The 19227-nt window shown below is 34.2% G+C and overlaps 1 protein-coding gene across 1 annotated transcript; it reads right to left on the reverse strand.

Moving 5' to 3' along the window:
• Positions 1–343: 343 nt before the first annotated feature.
• LOC129886192 (long chain acyl-CoA synthetase 6, peroxisomal-like) lies at positions 344–14341 on the reverse strand. Its single transcript, XM_055960770.1, has 23 exons — positions 14001–14341; positions 11178–11238; positions 10906–10983; positions 10506–10577; positions 10326–10407; positions 9919–10024; positions 9765–9841; positions 8930–8974; positions 8743–8829; positions 5694–5783; positions 5487–5566; positions 5308–5401; positions 4903–4991; positions 4485–4573; positions 2990–3119; positions 2751–2869; positions 2088–2211; positions 1909–1995; positions 1615–1718; positions 1455–1540; positions 943–1029; positions 759–845; positions 344–665 (listed from the first exon to the last, which is right to left on the reverse strand). Exons 1-23 carry the CDS (start codon positions 14116–14118, stop codon positions 567–569), a joined length of 2091 nt encoding a protein of 696 aa, XP_055816745.1. The 5' UTR covers positions 14119–14341; the 3' UTR covers positions 344–566.
• Positions 14342–19227: the final 4886 nt, after the last annotated feature.

Here is a 19227-nt window from a genome sequence, read left to right on the forward strand (position 1 = left end):
AATGGTGAGAATTGTTCAAGTCCATGTAAGAAAGACCAATTACCAATCCCATATCTGATGTGGGACTCTTTTAACAGCTAACAGCGAGAACGGCAGTCAATTGCTACCATATACTAGACAATCCACCATCAGAGAGCAACTATGTACACTAGTTTCTAATGCAAATAAAAATCGTGTCAACTTAGGAAATAAGGTGTCCAGAGATCCCTTAATCGTTTAGTGAAAGGGAAATTTCGTACTATTCCCGCCACGAAGACTAGAAAAAGGAGCTAATTTTTTAAAAATTCTCTCTCATTTATCTGGGCAATGAGATGCTTTATTAACAAATTGCCATCAAAATCTGGACATAAGCCGTTAAGGTTAAAATTATTTATACCTGAGGAAAAAATATAGTCAAATTTTAAATTATTTGAACATTGTACATATTACAACAAGAAATCTATTAACTCAAGATTCAAAAAAATCCTCTGTGAGCTTTCTATTTTATAATAATCATTTTGTTTGGTAGTTATTCCGAACAAGGGAAAGTGTGGGTGAACAGCTTAAGCTTTCTCGATTGCTTTGGATCATAGTGATTTCTGGGATGCTGGATCTGATGCAGAAAGCTCATTATACATATCAGATATTACTTTGGCGAAATAAGCCTTCGCCTGTGGTCTCTTGACCTGGAAATTGGAACAGAAGAGAAAAAGTACGTTAACAGAGACATTCATTCCGCCTCTAAAGATTAGAACATTGAGACATGCAAGTGAAATTACTTTGAATGTGGGAGTGAGAAGACCATTTTCGATTGTGAATGGCTCGATAATCAATGTCACAGCTTTTGCAAATTCAAAACCTCTCAGCTGTATTGTAGCAAAAAGAGAGCATCAATTGAGAGATTCAGTTGGCATTTTAAGAAACAAAACTCAGGTAAAAGAAGGCGAAAGTAAAACAAAGTACCTGAGCCTCCCTTCCGACTGCATCCATCTCAGCAAGAACTGCAGCCCTTGCTCTTGGATCATTGCATAGTTGCCCCAAATCTTCATACTGGAGACATCACATTAAAACAAAGGAAACGAATCAGCCAGCTTCTTCGAAAATGACAAACAAATATCTTCAACGCAAGAGCCTGAAATTTCATTTGTTTACAGCTATTTGGTAAAACTAAATTCTGAAGAGCAAGTCAGATGATTGAATTTTGTATCGCTGAATGATTTAAGTTACTCATACTAAGTACTGGAAACAATAGGCTGAACTGTTTGGAACTTGTCACTGAATGTAGAATTTTACATCTCCACCAATGGATGATAAAAACCCAAATCCAGAAACTAATGAGTTTTAGATGTCTTACAAGTTCATATTTCAAAAGTTCATTGGAATTCTAAAATGATGATCCCGACACAAGTTTGATTTAAGTGAAGCATTTCACAAGATGTAAATGCAATGACTAAATGTTGAAAATTAAGAGCTACCTTGATTCCCTCAGATGATGCCCATTCCTTCAAGGCATCTGGCTCTACACAAACTACTGCTACTAAAGAGGAGTTAAAGCTATCACCTGTGAATGTTGCGACAGTGAGCAAAGGACATTGTTTAATGATTCCATAAGAGAGAATTATGTTATCGGCTTACCATAGACGAAGCATTGTGCAATAAATTTGCATTTAGCATAAACGTTCTCAATTTTCTCAGGAGCTATGTATTCACCCTGTGCCAACTTGAAGATATTCTTCTTCCTGTCCACAATGACCATTCAGAGATCATTCTACCATGGAAGACAAGCAAGGCAATGGTAGGGTTGACAGAAAATCCTTGCCAACCATTAGGTGCCCACAAATATATGGGTGGGGTGGGAAAAAGTTGTTTTGTATCTCAAATTAAAAATATCTAAGGTTGTCTCTCCTGATCATGTCAAATAGATTCTACCTGTCAATAATCTTCAAGCGGCCTCCAGGTAACCATAATCCAATATCACCAGTATGCAGCCAACCGTCATCATCAATTACCTCCTTCCTGTTAACTATTAGGTCAGGCAAATTATCTTGGAGAAACTCATATCAATGACAAAAAGAAAAATGAAATATCAATGTGTAAAAGGTATGTACGTCTGCACTTCATCTTTGTAATAGCCTTCAAAAATAATAGGACCTCTAACACAAATCTCTCCACGAGGATGAGGCTGATCCTCTGATGTGTAGCTCATTTCGGGAACATCCACGAGCTTTATCTCTGAAATTAGAAGTGTCATAGACAAGTTAAACTCATTTACAGCTTTTCATTAGCAATCATTAAGTTATCTATAGGGCTGCAAAAAGTAATAAATGAACAGGAACCACACAAAAGAAAAGTTGACACACATTTTTGCAAATTCAAGATGGGAATGTTCAGTTCACTTATAGTACAATGACATTTTGTGCAAGGTACTTCTGCATATTAACCCTGTTGGCATTTCAAAGTTTTAAGCCTTAACTTTCTCGTGCAAGCTTCTAATTTCGCAGATATACTTATCAGCCACAAACTTTTTAGTGGAAAAATCTTCGACCTCCTAGACTGCTACACAACTAGGAACCTTTTCATGAATTGCTCCGGTGGTGTTAAGCTTCTATAAGCAAATTATTAACCTTCCATTGGTCATGAAAACCTTTTCTATGCCTCAAACAGCAAATTCAGCTCAAGAAGGGGAATAATATGGAAGGAAAAGCAAATCAAGAACCGTACTAGTGACAGCAAAGAAGATGTTTATATGCCATCATTAGTAAAAACCTCACCACATGCAGGATTAGGAGAACCAACATGACCAGTTAAGTTATCAGAGTCATCCATTGAGCTTATGACACACGAAGTCTCGGTCATGCCATACCCTTCCATTACTAAACAGCCAAAACATCTGCAGGAAGGAATTTATTCAGAGCATAGCCAACTACTGGAAGTCCTCAGCACCAACAAGAGCCAGAATTTGATGAATAAATCTCCCAGTACTTTAGAACAGCATTAATGGTCAACTTACACTCTCAAGAACTCCAACACGTCAGGGGACAATGGTGAGGCACCTGAGGTCATAAGACGAACTCGTCCCCCCAGTTTGTCCTTTATTTTGTTGAACACCAACCTATCCCACATTGGTGATGGCTTTTTACCTGAAAATATGAGATTCTGTATAAAAGAGAGATAAAAACTCATAAAGAAGTGCCACAAAAGTAAGCAAAATTATTTACTGCTGATATGCACTCAATAATCCATGATAACATCAGATTTCGTCCAAGACAGTAACAATTAAAAACCAATGCATGACCAAATAGCTTTCTAGCACGAGTTAATTATATTGCCTAGGCACCTGCACCTCGCTCATTTTGGGTGGTCACTGCTTGATAAATAGATTAGTCCAAGACCCTTACTCTCAAGGGATTTGGAATAACTAAAGCAATCTCTTCAGATTGCTAGTATTAATTTTAATTTTCTTTTTTGCATGTGTTACTCTTTCCAGGTTGTACATACTACACTTACTAGCTGATAGAAAGTAATTCACTTTTCATCTAAAAGCTTAAGCACACTAGACTCTTAAAACCTCTTTCCACCACAACAGCACAGAATCAGAGAACTCAGCTTAGTGGCATGAACAGTAAATTATACTTCCATTAGGTAAATGAGTTTTAGTATGACAACTCGAAAAACAAAGACCTTTTAATAGAAAATACAATAAGATATAATCTGATTTAGTTTCTGCCATAACAGCTCAGAAACTGCCACTCTTCCCCAAAGAAAAGAAGGAAAATCTAAGAGCTCAGAATCAATGCACACTGAATGACATGCCAGTACATCACATCTTTTATGCCCTTAAAACTTTTAAGACAGTTCCAACTGTTACTGAAATAAAAAATTTGCATTGGATATTTACCCGGTTATAGGTAGTCACGTAATTTGAGAAAGGGAAATATTTCAAATAGCAAATACTATAAATAGTCATTTGATTAAATTCTCTATAACAACTCAACCCCTACAACACTCCTCCGCATCGCAAAAGAAAAGATTGAAATAGGTAAGAAAGCCTATACTTTCTTCTCTTTTATGCTTTAACTTTTTTAACGAGTCCTAGTCTTATGTTAGGAATTAAAAAAACTTGTGGCAATCACCAACCATTAAACATTTTTAAAATGTTAATTGGCTCGCCATATTATGAGAATGAGACAGGTTTCCAAACAATGTGTTCAAGACGAGATGGAAACTCGTGTCAACTTCTCTCTTCATTATTTGAGAAGTCTCTAGATTCATGAAGTATGCATTCTCAATTTGAGAATTGAACCACAAAATTTCCCTAGAATAACATGTGAGGTAGGACATGAGTTGTTAAGCACGGAGAAACAGAGTTCTAGCAGTAATAGAGAGGAGTGAATGTGTTGCATGACATAATGATATTGAGGGATCGTCTTTTTCTTGATGAGCTTACGTTGCAATCATCTAAAGCAACCATAGGAGTATCACAAAAAAAAGGTGAAATAACTCACCGTTCATCACCGCTTGCTTCTTGGAGTTGTAGGCAGCATTAAATAGTCTCTGCTTCAGTACACCAGAAGTCTGTACGGCATTTGTGATCCTATAATGATGCAGATTGGCAAAATCTAAGACACCAGTCTACAAAGATATGCACTATTTAGCATCCAAGAGTGTGACCTAGTGGTCAATGAAGTGGGTTGAGAACCATGAGGTCTCAGATTCAATATCCCGCGGATACAAAAGTGTTAGGTGATTTCTTCCTATCTATCCAGGACTTGGTGGTCATGGTGGTCACAGATACCCGGCACATAGGAGGTAATAGGTATCCCGTGGAATTAGTCGAGGTGCACGCAAGATGGCATGAATACTACAATTAACCCGGAAAAAAAAAGAAAATAAACACTGTTTAGCACATCACATAAATATTACCCAGCATATATCCTGTTGAAAAGGCGAGGAACACTGCTAAATATTGTAGGTCTAAGTGTCACCAAATCATCCATCAATTTCAGATTGTCCTGCAGAGTAGAAATGCTAATGGTAAGTAATGCTGTGCAAAACAGATCAATGAATTAAGTGATGTCTGTAGGATCCCTTTTAGTGAAAACACTTCATAAACTGAATTAGTGTAGAGCTAAACAAAGATTCCAAAAGCACCGCATTTTATCTCTACAAAACGTTTGCAAAATGCTACATATGATTTGAAAAAAAGGCACTTCTATTAAACCCAATTTGCTCGTTGATCATGAATCCAGGATCAGAGGTCTAAGAAAACAAGGCTACACGAAGCAGCTAAGACTAAGTAAGTACTTAATATCCAATTAACTGGCATACCCCCTGGTAGAATCCAACAGCAACACCATAATATACCGATGTTATTTGGTTGGCACGTTCATAGATATGCGCCAGGGGAAGATAGGATATGTATCTGTAAAAATATTCACATAAAGCACACTAAATCAGGAATAAATCAAATATGCCTACATAGAACAAACATTTTTAGGCCAACTCACATGTCAGATGGATAAAACTTGATTGCAAGGGTCATGCCTGCAACATTTGCTATCAGGTTTGCATGGGATAATACAACACCCTTTCAAGAGAGGGAAAAAACGAGGAAAAAAATTAGGGCCTCATAAGATCTTGTTAACAAGAGAAATAACCACTACAGATACTGGTCGAGTTAGCAGATTCTGAAGTTGAAGAAGTATAAGCAATACCTTTGGTGTCCCCGTAGTACCACTTGTATAGCATATGGTAGCAATATCTTCAGGCCTGGGAGGGCAAAAGGGTTGCATACTGCTGCGGCCCTATTGGTAAGCATGTAGATCAATCATTGTAAAGTTTCTACAGAAGTATAGTTAAGTTGTAATGATGTGCAAGAATGTCCAAAATGTAACATGAAAGTAGAGAGGATACACAACATTAGAACAAACTCTGGTTATAACTTTGTTACAACTTAAAAGTAATTCCCAGGTCAAATTTCAATTATTTCATGCATGATTATCTAAAAAACCTATTTATGTGCCAGTTTCTATAAGAGTTACTTTCTTTCTTTATATATTTTAGGAAAAGTCGCTACAACATGAAAACATGATCGCATAAAGTATAAATATCATTACACCAATGATAAAAACATGATTTATAGCAAAAATATTTTTAAAATTATCCACGCCATTTTTTATATACATATTTTTGAAATTTCTAGGAGCAACGGTAAAGTTGTCTCTGTTTAACCTATAGGTCACAAGTTCGAGTAGTCACTAATACTTGCATTAGGCTATGTTGTCTACATCACATCTCTTGAGGTAGGATCCTTCCCCAAGGCCTACTAACGTGCGGTTATAAACATGTTTTTGGGCTAACACATGAAAAACAAAGAAAATCGCCTAATTCCTGTTGAGTGACCCTAAATGCTAAAAAAGCCGCGTTGATTAGGGCGAGGCTATAGGAATTCTTCCCCAGGTCATTACGGACGGTTTTGTAAAGAATTTGCAAGAAATTAAATCGAAAGTCTTATCACCTAAAAATTCATGGGCTAACACAGGAAATACGGAGAAAATCGCATTAAAAAGTCGTGTGGATCAGGGAGAGGCTATAGGAATTCTTCTCCAGTCATTACGGACGGTTCTGTTTATAGGAATTAGGCGACTTTCTTAGTTTTTCGTGTGTGTTAGTCCATAGATATTGTCGCCTTACAGCGCTCGGTCGATTGTTCTGAGAAAACTTTACGAGAACCTCCGTAATGAGTTGGGGGAGCATGTCATAGATTCTCACAATTTTTATATGACTTGATCATAATGCTTATTCAAAGACATGACAAGTTGAAAGGACTTTCTGACGTCGAAAATAAAGAAATTATGAAAAGAACACTTCTCCTTTACTAAGTCATACACGATGTCAAACTTAAATTAGTTAGACTAGTGAACTCTAATTTTGGTGATTTTCTCATTTTTGTGTGTGTTAGCCCAAGAACATTTTGGTGATGTCTTTCGATCAATTTTTTTTCCGAAACCTTTACGGGACCCTCCGTAAGTACCCGGGGGAGCAATACATGTAAGCCTCGGCACGATCCACGGCATATTCATAGCATTTAGGGACCACTCAAGCGGAAAATTAAATTTCATGCCTGAGGCATACGCATTTACACCCGGGATGTACGCCCCAAATTCTAGGGTGTACGCCTTATGAATCTAAACCTTTCATTTACACCGCATACTGTGTTTGGTACGCCCCTCCCCGCCCTAAAATGCCTTGGAAAACACTAGACATAAGAAAGCATGGGTGACATAAGGTATTTGAAAAAAAAACTAGGTACATCAAAGCAAATCAATTTTGCTAGAAGGAAAGAAAGAAGAAATTTTACTTGGTGCGGTGAGAGATTGTCACATCTCCTAAAAATAGGGAGGTCTTGGAATTAAAGATTTAAAGGTCTTTAATAAATCTTTAGGGCAAATGGCTTTGGAGGTTTGGGATGGAGGTACAAGCTTTGAGGAGGGGGGTGACTGTTGATAAATATGGGATTTTGGAAGGAGGTGGAGAATGAGAGATATCACTTTGTCGTGCGGGTGTGGTGTATGGAGGAATATCTTGAAGGAATGGGTTTTTTTTTGGGAAAATATCTTCATTAAAGGTCGGAGATAGAAAGAGAGCTGATATTTGGGGCATAGATAGTGTGGAGACACAGTTTTGAAAGATGATTTTTAGAGATTGTACAGAGTATCTTGCCAGAGTGACATATTAGGGGGGAATCATGGTGGAGGGACTTATTGGGACTTGAGGTTCAAAAGGAAATTTAACAATTGGGAAGTGACTAAGTTTCAAAGATCATTAGCCTTACTAAATAGGCAAACCAATTCAGTGCATAACCCCGATGTTTGGTGATAGGGCCCGAGGAATAATGGAATGTTAATTGTGAAGTCATTTTATAAGAAGGGTTAAGGAGGAACATGTTTTTCCATGTAATGCAATATGGATCCATAAGATGTCGAGGAAAGTATACTTTTTCAGTTGGCTAACTGCTAGAGGGGTGATTTTGACAGCGGAAAACCATTAGAAAGCGAAAGGTTGTTTGCATCAATTGGTGTTACATGTGTAAGGAGGCGGACGAGAACGTGGATCTTCTTCTTCTTCATTGTGGGCTAACCATGAGGTTATGGTGGGATATGCTTAGGTGGTTCACGCTCCGTGGGTGATGTCAAAAACTGTGAGAGATCTGATGCTTAGTTGGAAGAGCGGGAGGAGGAGGAGAAGACAAAGGACCTGGAATTTTGTTCCACTTGCATTAATGTGGGTTGTTTTGAGAGAGAGAAATAGGAGAGTTTTTGAAGGAGTATAGTCGAGTTTCTTCCCATTGAGAAGTAACTCCGCTCCCTTATTTTTTTGGTGCGCACAAAAAAATTTCTTTTGTATAGACGATTGGACGGAGTTTGTAGAGAATCATACCCTTCAGTAAATTTTCACCTTTTGGTATCCCACTTGTATACGACCAGTTTGGCCATGTTTATGAATGAAATTCATTTACTTGATCAAAAAAAGAGAGAAGATCTACAACATAAATAGCATCTTAAAACTGGTCTCTCCTACTGTGTAATGATGCTCCTTCACTATCAAACATAAGACAAAATCTATCTCGAAAGGTGAGGTCAATGAGGGCAGGAAGGGAGGTAACATCTACCAAATATATCCCACTGAACTCAGGTTGACACCACCAAGTCCAAAACATCAATGGTCCAAGTAATGATAATTTATGAATATCATTTAATGTACCTGACTCAGAAGTCTTGTATATGATAAGAGCTTCATTCCCGTTGTAGATGGAAGAGATGGGAGATGTTCATCTATACCACCCACTACCTACACCATCAAAGACAGCAGCTAAAGTAACAAAAAATATAACAAGCTTCTGTTACATATTATATAATCAAACCTAAAATGGACAAGCAGTAGCTCTTACCACAATCAAACGTACAGATGGAATCTCTGATAAAAAGGTCAACAACTGAAAGTTCCATGAAAGAAATGTCAGATAATTGAGAACTTCAACAAGTTCACCATTAACACAAACATGATTATAGAAAATAAATTCAAATTAGGTGGGTATAAAATAAACTATTGTAGACTTAGAGAAAGCAAACTTACCAGCAGCATTACACAAGGCTTCCAAACATAATTATAAGGATCTTTTTACAGATGAAATCCAGCTAAAATTGGGAGAACCAAGCAGGTGAAAAGAAGTGAAACTTGAAAAACAAGGAATTAGGATATTCTTTATTCTTTTTGGATAAGGACGAAACTAGAATTTGTTTTAAAGCAGGCATTCAGAGGAATGGAGAAACATAACAATATCACCTGACAGGATGAAAAAGACAAGGTAGCTAAATAAGGATAAATGAACTAGAAATAAGGATTAGAGTGAAGTGTTAAGCTGAGTCGTCTATCAGTATCACCGTCTTAAAAGGTCATTAACTGTAACTCGAGGAGTTTTTTTTTTAAAGCTTAGAATGAAATAATAACCGGAGAGGTTTCATTGACTGTGAAACATTTCATTAGTAAAGATTGTCACTCAATACGAACATGCTTCTGAGAGGTGTTTTAGCATTTTTTTCTCAAATTGATATTAGTAGACTATGAGCAACTCTAACAGAGTCCTCAAAAGTTTTTTCATGTTGTTGATGTGTCTATATACTCAAGTTGATCAGAACAATGTTAAGATTAATGCCTCATACTGATGTGATTTGGAAGCATGTTAAAGGAGTATACTCTGTTTAGGAGGGAGGAATTTCACTCACCGTGTTCAACGTAGTTGGCACACAAAAAATGGCTTGTACATCAGCATGATTGACAATATATTTAACAGCATCAGGACCTGCAGACCAAAAACGTGACAAGTTCAATATATCTTGCCAGCCAAGGAAAACTTTCATGAAAAGACCACCTACACACCAAGAGTGTCATAAAGAGGGACTGAAGTATATGAATATGCTGAGCAGGCATGGTCTACAATCATCCACTCAGGCCTATTTATGAAGTAAAGTCCCACACGAGCACCCTGGTCCATAGAAATTGGAAAAGGTCAACGATTAATTATATTGTCATTGAAGTACAATGGCACATTTGTCTGAGCCAAATAGACTGGGCAAAAAAGGGTTAATCTGAAAAACTTCAACGTCCAGAAATCAAACAAGATAATGAGTTTATCACACTAACTTACCCCAAATAAGCAGAGATATCCTATTTGGTATTGAAAAGGAACAAGGAGGTTCGGAAAAATGTGATGTGGAGATCTCTTTTCTTACGTTAGTAAATGAATGTGTAATTTACAAATGTGTACTGATCCGAGTTTGACATACCGGTTGTAATCCATAATGGTGAAGTCCAGAACCAATTGCAGTCCGAGCAGTCCCTGCCTCTCCATATGTCATCCATTTGTACCTACGGCATAGAAAATGAAAAAAATAAATGATTAATTAGGAAACTTCTCCAATTCATCTCATCCAACAAAACATAATTAAATCAGTACAAATGCTTACTCTCCAACAGTTCCATCTACCCGAATGCGTGAACCCAAATATTTGTAATCCTGAAAGGTTTGAACCGCATGTCTGAACACAAAATATTATCAGATGAAACAGAAGATGTACTCAACAAAAGAATGCAGACAATTCTAAAAGAGAAGTAGCATATCTCCTTTATGAACAATTGACATAAGAGTGTATACAAGGTGCGATGAGATACTATTGTTGCAGTAATCATGGACTGAACCACACACCAAGTATAGAAAAGGAATTAAAAAATAAATTTGTGCAAGTAAATGGCACGGCAAGTCAAATTACGTTGCAGTATCTCAAAGCGCAGAATACAAGGTGCAGGCCTAGTTCTTCTTTATATTTAAAGCAATTAAAAGTAAAAAGCTAAAGACGAGATTCTTACTCAAAGTTATCGTGCAGTGTCCCAATTTCAGGATGATCGGGAAATCTAGTAACAAGCTTAAGAGGAGATCGTGCAGATCTGTAATAATCATCACTTAGTTCCTCATATGACTTAGAAGGTTATAATTATGCATAAATAATCACATATGCAGTATATCCATAAAGATATTATATGCGAGTGCATGTGTGGATTATATGTGCATCCACACTTGTGAACATGTAATTAAGAAACATTCATGTGTATCTCGCAGCTGAAGTAGATTATACACATACCTGTACACATTCCATTTTCCTATCTGCAATTTCTCAGGAAGAACTACGCTGAAACCCTGACCTGATCATAATTTAACGTGTGATTAACTAAGTAAACAATGAAAAAGAGTAAACATAGCAATGAATGAACAAAAAAAGAAAAGCAAAAACCCACTACATAAAAGGCAGCAAGACGTGCTGGAGTCTATGCAAAGCCATAGCACGTCAGATACAAAATACCAAACAACCTTGTACCTATTTTTCTTCTATTTTTTGTACATAGAATCATAGATCTGCTAAAAGGGAATATACAATCTCTAAGCCGACGCTCACAAGTTTATAGAGCACCATTATAATATGTTCACCTACCTTTATACATCTTGTACAGTTTGTTCATAAATTGAACTTGCATTACTTCAGGATACTCCTTGCACAGACTAAGGACCACACGTTCAACAGGAGATCATCAGGACTCACGTTACTGTGTGTGTATTATATTCCGGTAATAATCAATATTCAGCTAGAAAACTGAGGATAGAATGCTTACTGTTCCAGACAGCTAATAACTTTGCACATATACCTAACATGAAGGAATGAGCACACGAGACTACTTCAATTCTTTCCAAACTAATAGACAAATATGCTTCAAAAAGGGAAGGAAGTACAACCATCGTGCATTTGTTTGTTTTCTTTTACATCACAGGGGTGCCGTTCGTGAGCAACGCGGTCTTTTTTTTTTGTTTTGTTTTAAGACAATGGTGGTGTCCAGGCGAAGCTAGTGTGCAGCGCGACTATTCCATCATGTACCTACTATCCCCCACCAAATCAGATACCCGGTAACTTTGCTCCCCAATGCTAAGACATATGGAAAGAAGTCACCAAAATATTTTTTGCCTCCGCTAAAGTTTAAACATGAGACCTCATGGTTCTCCTCCCACCTCATTGACCACTAAACCCTCATGACTAACACTATCTTTAAAAGCTTGAATTACGAGAGAATCTACATGATTCACTTTCTTAGCTTAAATTGAAAGTTGAATGATAGTTTTTCTCCGTGACTCAAGGCTCTCAATGAGAAGTGTATTAGAGTGTTGGAAACTATTTTCTACTCAATGTCTCCATATAACAGCAAATAAACATGCTTGTTAAAGGAGATGTTGTAATGGAACGCAATAATCCACTCACCTTACTCAAACTGGGGGTTACTAAAGTCTAAATTATACCTATATGTTTGAGTTTGAAGACTACAATTGAGTAACTAGCCATCCCGTGAGAGAAGACGAACAGCAGAACATGATGATAATATCACTCTGTGGAGATTGAGGTATTCAAAGTATCGCCTATTATGCAATTCCATAGGATTTGTTTCCAAATGTTATAGAACTAACAAAAATTCATCCTCTACAATGAGATTCACAAAACAACCATTTTCTCTATCTGCAGCATAGGACTAGCATGGAACACCCCCATGATCCCACAAAAATTCTTACAGGCCAACAGAAACACCTAGTAGCAAACTGCCAGCAAAGAAATAATTCCCCCAACAATATTTTCCACAAGATCAAAACCTTCCTGGTCGAACACAGGTTTTTTAACCAAACAAAGACCCTGCTGTTTCTGATTCCATATTTCTCCTCCATCTGCCACCCCACCCAACAAAAAAAAAAAAGTGGGCATGGGGGGATGTTATTTTTTTTAAACACTGTGGTGTCCAGACCATCTTTCGCGCACCTCGACTAATAACACGGTAACTTTGGCCACTAGGCCACACCCTTGGGTGCAGGGGAAGGTTCTTATCTATCACTATGGATTATATTTTTCATCCAGGAACCAAAGGAGAGATCACTGTTCCACTGATAGCTAAATATCAAGATCCTCAGGAATCAAAATTTTCAAAAAGTAAAGCTCTAACAGATTCTCAATTTTTTAACAATACCCTTTTAATAATTTGGAATGAGAAAGAAAGCTATAAAAAGGAGGACTTTAGTCAAGTCAGTGGTCTAAAAAGACTAACACCTTCCATTCCACCCATAACACTCTGTTTGTATGGTGGTTTTCCATGATTTCATAATGTACAGTATGCTATGGTACTGTACAATACTATGTACGGTATGATATGGTACTGTACAATACAATATTATGTTTAGATAGACTATGGATTGCTATTGTTTAGTGACAATTTTTTTGTTTGGTTTGATTGTATGATAGTGTATCGTAACTGATAAATTTACGAAAATGCCCTTAATTATTATAAATATTAATAATAATTGAAGAGAAAATACAATTTGAAATCCCATGAAGCTTCAATTGAAGAGATAACAAGCACAATTGAAGAGATAATTTCAATTTGAAATCTCTAAAAGCTTCAAAAATTATTGAGGAGGAAAATGAGTAATACGACACTGAAAGTAGTAAATTTATTAGGGTAATATTTAATAGAGAATAAAAAATAAATTAGAATTATTTAAAATTAAATAAGAGTATAATTTAAAAAAAAACAAGGAAACAATGGGATACCACAAATTGGTGGAGCTCAATTAAAGAAACAATAAAAACAAATATACTTCTCTTACTAATCATATCATACCATAGCCCAGTAAAGCACCATCCAAACAAGCTGTAAGTAGATTCATATCCAATAAAGGGTCCCAGAATCCACAAAGCATAAACAAACCCACTATCCACTATTCTGATCTGGGTATTCAACTTTAAGCTTCGTACCCTCACAAATCTACAAAATTTCCATTCTTTCCCACCATCGTACAACTCCACATATCACATCTACATTTTATGCCTATACAAACGTAAAGAACAGACAATTGAGTAATCAGAAAAGTGAAGTACCTAGCAAAAATTCGCCGGCAGTTGGGTTTGAATGGATCAATGAGCGGGACCGGTCATCGGTGGCCGGAACAAGATGGCTTTGAATAGCTTTCAGACGTCGCTCTGCCGATGATTCCATTTATTTTATTTTAAAAAATCTCAATAAAGTTTCTTTATTTCCCTTTTAGAAAATACCCAGTTCAATCTACAAACTACTATATTATACTTCTCCGTTTTTAGGATTTTATCGTAGGCTGGAGTTGTAGTATATTATTTTGATAATGTTTAAACAACAAATATATATAGATATATATATGTATATGTATAGATTAGATATGATTGGCACGCTATTCGATGAATATGACACGAGAGAGGGCGTGGAGAAGAAAGAAAATGGTTAGCATCCAAATAAAAATAATATTAAATAAAGCATATTAAAAAAAATAAATTATGCTTTGCATTAATTATACCAAAAGACTCATGTGTATTAGTATTAATTTAAACTTCAGAAAAAATATGAGAAAGTCCCCTTGGATTCGAGAAGAAGGAAATGAATGTTTATTTGAATTATTATTCAAAATTTATCTATCACATACAAAAAATCTCATTTTATGTAGCTATCTATTTGGTGTGATCGTCTTCTTATTTTATCTTTATTTATTAATTACTAATCTTATTTTATTTTTTACTTTATTTTTTTTATAATAGTTCGACACGTATCTTATTTTTTTATAAGATTTTTTATTTAAATTATTGATGTGTGTGATATTTTATAATCTATTTAAATATTACATTTATTAAAATAATATAATAAAATACAATATAATATATTATGAAACATTACGTTACAATCATCAGACCAGAGTGTTTGGATAAGGGTCATTGTTTAGAAGATAGTGAATATAATTTGCGAAAGAGGTTAAAGAATAGGTCATGGCTAACGTTCGCCGGCTAGGTACAGCGCCATGAAGATTTGACTTGCGCTAAAGTGAGCCGCATGGACACTACACTGCAGAAGGGGTTGGGCGAGGGGGCTCTATGATTTTGGTTGATTTTTTTGTAAATTTTTTCACGTAAAAAAAATATTTATTCAATAATTCATGGATCAAATAATTTAAGAGTTAATTTCATGGATTTATCACTTAATTTTATAACGAAAAAGTCATATCACTTTATTCAAATGTCAAGAATTTTATAACGACAAAAGTAATATCACTTTATTCAAATGTCAAGAATACTATTGAATTAGTTTTTAAAACTAAAAAGTTACCTAACTTCTTCTTTTATTTGATTTTACATTCGAGTTTGTAAAGCCCGATTAAATATAGATCGCACACTGCAAGATTCATTCGGAGGTGGGACACCCAACAGAATTTTTTTCATACCCAAAACTCGAATTCAAGACTTAACTTCATTTAAATATCACAAAAATCATTAGTAAAAGATTAGAATAAACATGCAATATTTTTTATGATACTTAAAGTGAATTTGAATGATTTGTTGGAAATATATTGCTCGACTTGTGATACTATAAGAAATTGACTTTTCATTATAAAAAATAATTTGATAATTTTAATGTAATAAAATAAGCATTGACTAATCATTAATGAAATTGAATTTAATACTATAATATAAATAATTTTTTTTATTTTACTACCACTAATATGGAGTACATAAAAAAAGTTAGACTATATATCTTGAATTGCGTGTTCAGCTAAATATCATAATATATAAAAGAAAACATATGTACTACACGTAAATTATTCAAAAAGGAAAATCAATATAACCTATACACCATGAGACTCTAATTAAGCTCATTATTAATATATTTTTTTAAAATGAAACACGAGGGTCCGAAAACTGATATGCATTAATATATTATAAATATGCATTAGTCTATTATAATTAATTATTAAAAACGGTTTGCTTAGGAAAAACAAATTGGACGACAATCAATGGACATATCGTTTTAAAAAATTGCTCTGAAGTAGCCAGTAAGCTTAAAAAATATACTAGTTTCAAAAAATTATAAATTAATTTCAAAGATCATTTCTCTGATTTTCTTTGTAATACTACTAGTTTTCCTCGTGATTTATAAGATTATATTTATTTATTTTAATTTCTTTATAATAATTTGAAGTTATGGATCACATCAAGTTCGTAAAGTTTATGTTTGTTATTAAATTATTTGATACTCTAAAAACATATCAAACAAAAGTTTATTGTATAAAATCACTTTTATATTTTTCTTATTATATAAAAGTCACCAACTTTAAAGTTTATATTTTTTATCTTCATTATGTTGCATAAAAATCATTCTAACTTTTTCTAGTTAAGCTAAAAATGAAATTTCAATTGAAGTTATATATTTTATGTCAAAATATGGCATGATAGCTAGTTAGCTTAATAAACCATAATAAGTGTAATGTATTAATTTCAAAGATCATTCCTCAATTTTTATTTTCTTTTTAACGTTGTTCTTCTTTCTTGTTTACAAAATTATGATTATTTTTTTCTTATAACAATTTGAAGTTAAGGATCATACCAAGCTTGTAAAGCTTGTGTTTATTATTAAATTACTTGACACTCTAAGAACATACTTTTTGTTAATTAAAAAACGAGTTTATGAAATTTACTAATAAATGAGTCTATTAGTAAATGCAAAATTGTTAAATCATATTTCTTACATTAAAAACAATGAGTTAAAATTATTACAAAAAATTAAAATAAAATAAAATAAAATGTAAACATAATATTGAAAATCACAATGAAAATTAGTGTTATGAAGCAAAATATTTAGGGAGTTTTCAAAATTATCTCAAATGTAAGGTTTGTTTAGAAGTCCACAAAAATCCTTGGTTTGTCTCTTAAATCAACCCTATACAAACTTCCAAGCCGAGGAATATCCAACGTATAAAAAATTCAAATATCAAACATATTTTTTATATATATTAATTAATTATACCTGTTAGAAAAGTATGCTTTTACACAAGTTATAGTAATAACAAAAGAATTGTCAAACTAATTAGTTTTATTTTTATACTCATCCAAAGAACGTAAAATACACACTCATTAGTCATTACTATGTATTTTATACATTTAAAATAAAATAATAAGTTCTTTGAATTAAAAAATATCACGATAATGTAATTATCTAAACTTTAAAAATGTCTTTTTATTGTGATAGCTAGTGATATTTTCTTTGGTGTGTGACTGGGCATTTCCATTAAGTTAAATACCGACAAAAAAAGGCACAGGGACAAATTCACATGACAAGTGACGTGAAACAATGACACCCATCAGAATTGTGGTGCATGAACAGTTATTAAAAATTTTGAATTTGAATCTTAAATATAAAAAAAAATTATATTAGAAGAAGTGTTATTTTTAAATAAACTTTATAGTTCATAATTTAAATTTAATCGGACCTCTACTCCGATCACAAAGACAAATTCATATGACAAGTGACGTGAAAAAAAAGGAAGCACGACAACGACACCCATAACATCAATCAAATATCCATGTGGTAGAAACTTGTTCTTCTATTTTATCGTGTCTAAATTAATAGACCCTCTATTTAAATAATATATAATTTAATTTAACTTTATACGAAGTTTAAAAAAATAAAAAATATTTTTTAATTTTATGATATTAAATTAAAATTATATCAAATATATCAAAATGACATTTAATCATATGTCCTTAAATATGTCAAGTGAAAAATTGAAATTAAAGTGTTGCCAAAAAATAGATCATTCTTTTTTAAACGGACTAAAAAAAAATCATTGTTTTTTATACGGAGGGAGTAGGTATAGTCAAAACTTTGCTTCATCATTATGATTTCAATTAAGCATATCTAATTAATTGAATTTTGTTAGCTGAATAAAAAATAAATTATTTATGTATTAATTTTTTTTATAATTTATATAATATTTGGTAGGTAGATAAGAAATACATGATTTATATATAAAATTAATATGATATTTGATTAATAATTGTCACGTCTTCGATCCGCCGTGATTGGCACCCACACTTACTCTCTGATGGGAGAACCATTTTAAATAGCCCAACAACACTAATTGCAAAGAAATCTCAAACTTAAGGATGCAAAACAGGTATAAAATAAGAATAAATGTTGAGTTCCCATAACTCGGAAATGTAAAGTTCCCATAACTCGGAAAACAACTAGTTATCAACCCAAAATATGCGGAACTAAACACATTTTAAGAATTAAAAGTCGCCCGTACCAAAACTATAAACTAAACAAGTCTAAAACAAGGGGATACAACCCCAAAAGAAGAAGAAACATAGTCATGAACTAAACCAATGTTTGAATCTAAGTCCTGAAAAAATGACTAGAAAATAAGAGAGTCCACGGCAGCTTGAAAGAAACAGCTCACATTTAAACTCGAACAATAATCACTTCTCTAAATGAGGTCTCTCCGCAGCCAGCTGAATATACCCTGTACTCAACAAAAGATAGAGCAAGTGTAGTATCAGTACACAAAATCAACGGTGTACTGCTAGGATCAGACGGTTATCTAGTAAGCGGATCATAGACAAGTAAACTCAATATAACAGACATATTTATATACAGAATAAGTTAACCAATCTCATCTTCCACCATATTCAGCAAGAACACAATCAATATCTTCAACATGCTTTAACTTCACATAAGGGTCCTCCTAGATGACCTACAAACAATCAACCTTGTGTCAGAACGTGACACTTGATCCAATCATGTGTTGTAATGTGACACCCGATCCAAATGTATGTCGAAACATGACATTTGATTCAATTTATGTGTTGGAACATGACATCCGATCCAATTATACCATAATCACAAATATATTCAGTATATACAATATTATATCACCAAAAACAGGTTCATCACTAAAAAAAGGCTAGCAAGTGATCATTTCACACGTAATCCATCATGTCTCCCTATTCATATACACATATGCATATCATGAAGCAGTTTAACAAGTATATGAAACACATACAGGACACAAAACCATCACATACCTCAAATCCGGGCTTCAACAATCTTACAATGCAAGAGCTTTCTCTTTTCGGGTTCGTTGCTCTCATTCTTGGTCTAGAAAACAGTAAACACAAATAAAGGATCAACACAATGGCCTAACTATCATAAAAAATAACACAATTTTCATCCTAGGCCAAACTCATGATCCTAACCTCACCCTAGGGCTATTTCCCACCATTAGTTTTCAGTTCAAACCCTCATCCA

Source organism: Solanum dulcamara, chromosome 4, assembly GCF_947179165.1.
Source record: "Solanum dulcamara chromosome 4, daSolDulc1.2, whole genome shotgun sequence".
NCBI lineage: Eukaryota > Viridiplantae > Streptophyta > Magnoliopsida > Solanales > Solanaceae > Solanum > Solanum dulcamara.

Bases quoted from the DNA above. Each gene is read 5' to 3' on its own strand.
- LOC129886192 (XM_055960770.1), bottom strand. From the start codon at position 14,118: ATGGAATCATCGGCAGAGCGACGTCTGAAAGCTATTCAAAGCCATCTT. The intron at 10,025-10,325 runs GTATGTCAAACT...TCTATGGACCAG, and splicing joins ACCATTATGGATTACAACCG to GGTGCTCGTGTGGGACTTTA. The intron at 9,842-9,918 runs GTGTGTAGGTGG...TTTGGTCTGCAG, and splicing joins CCCTCTTTATGACACTCTTG to GTCCTGATGCTGTTAAATAT.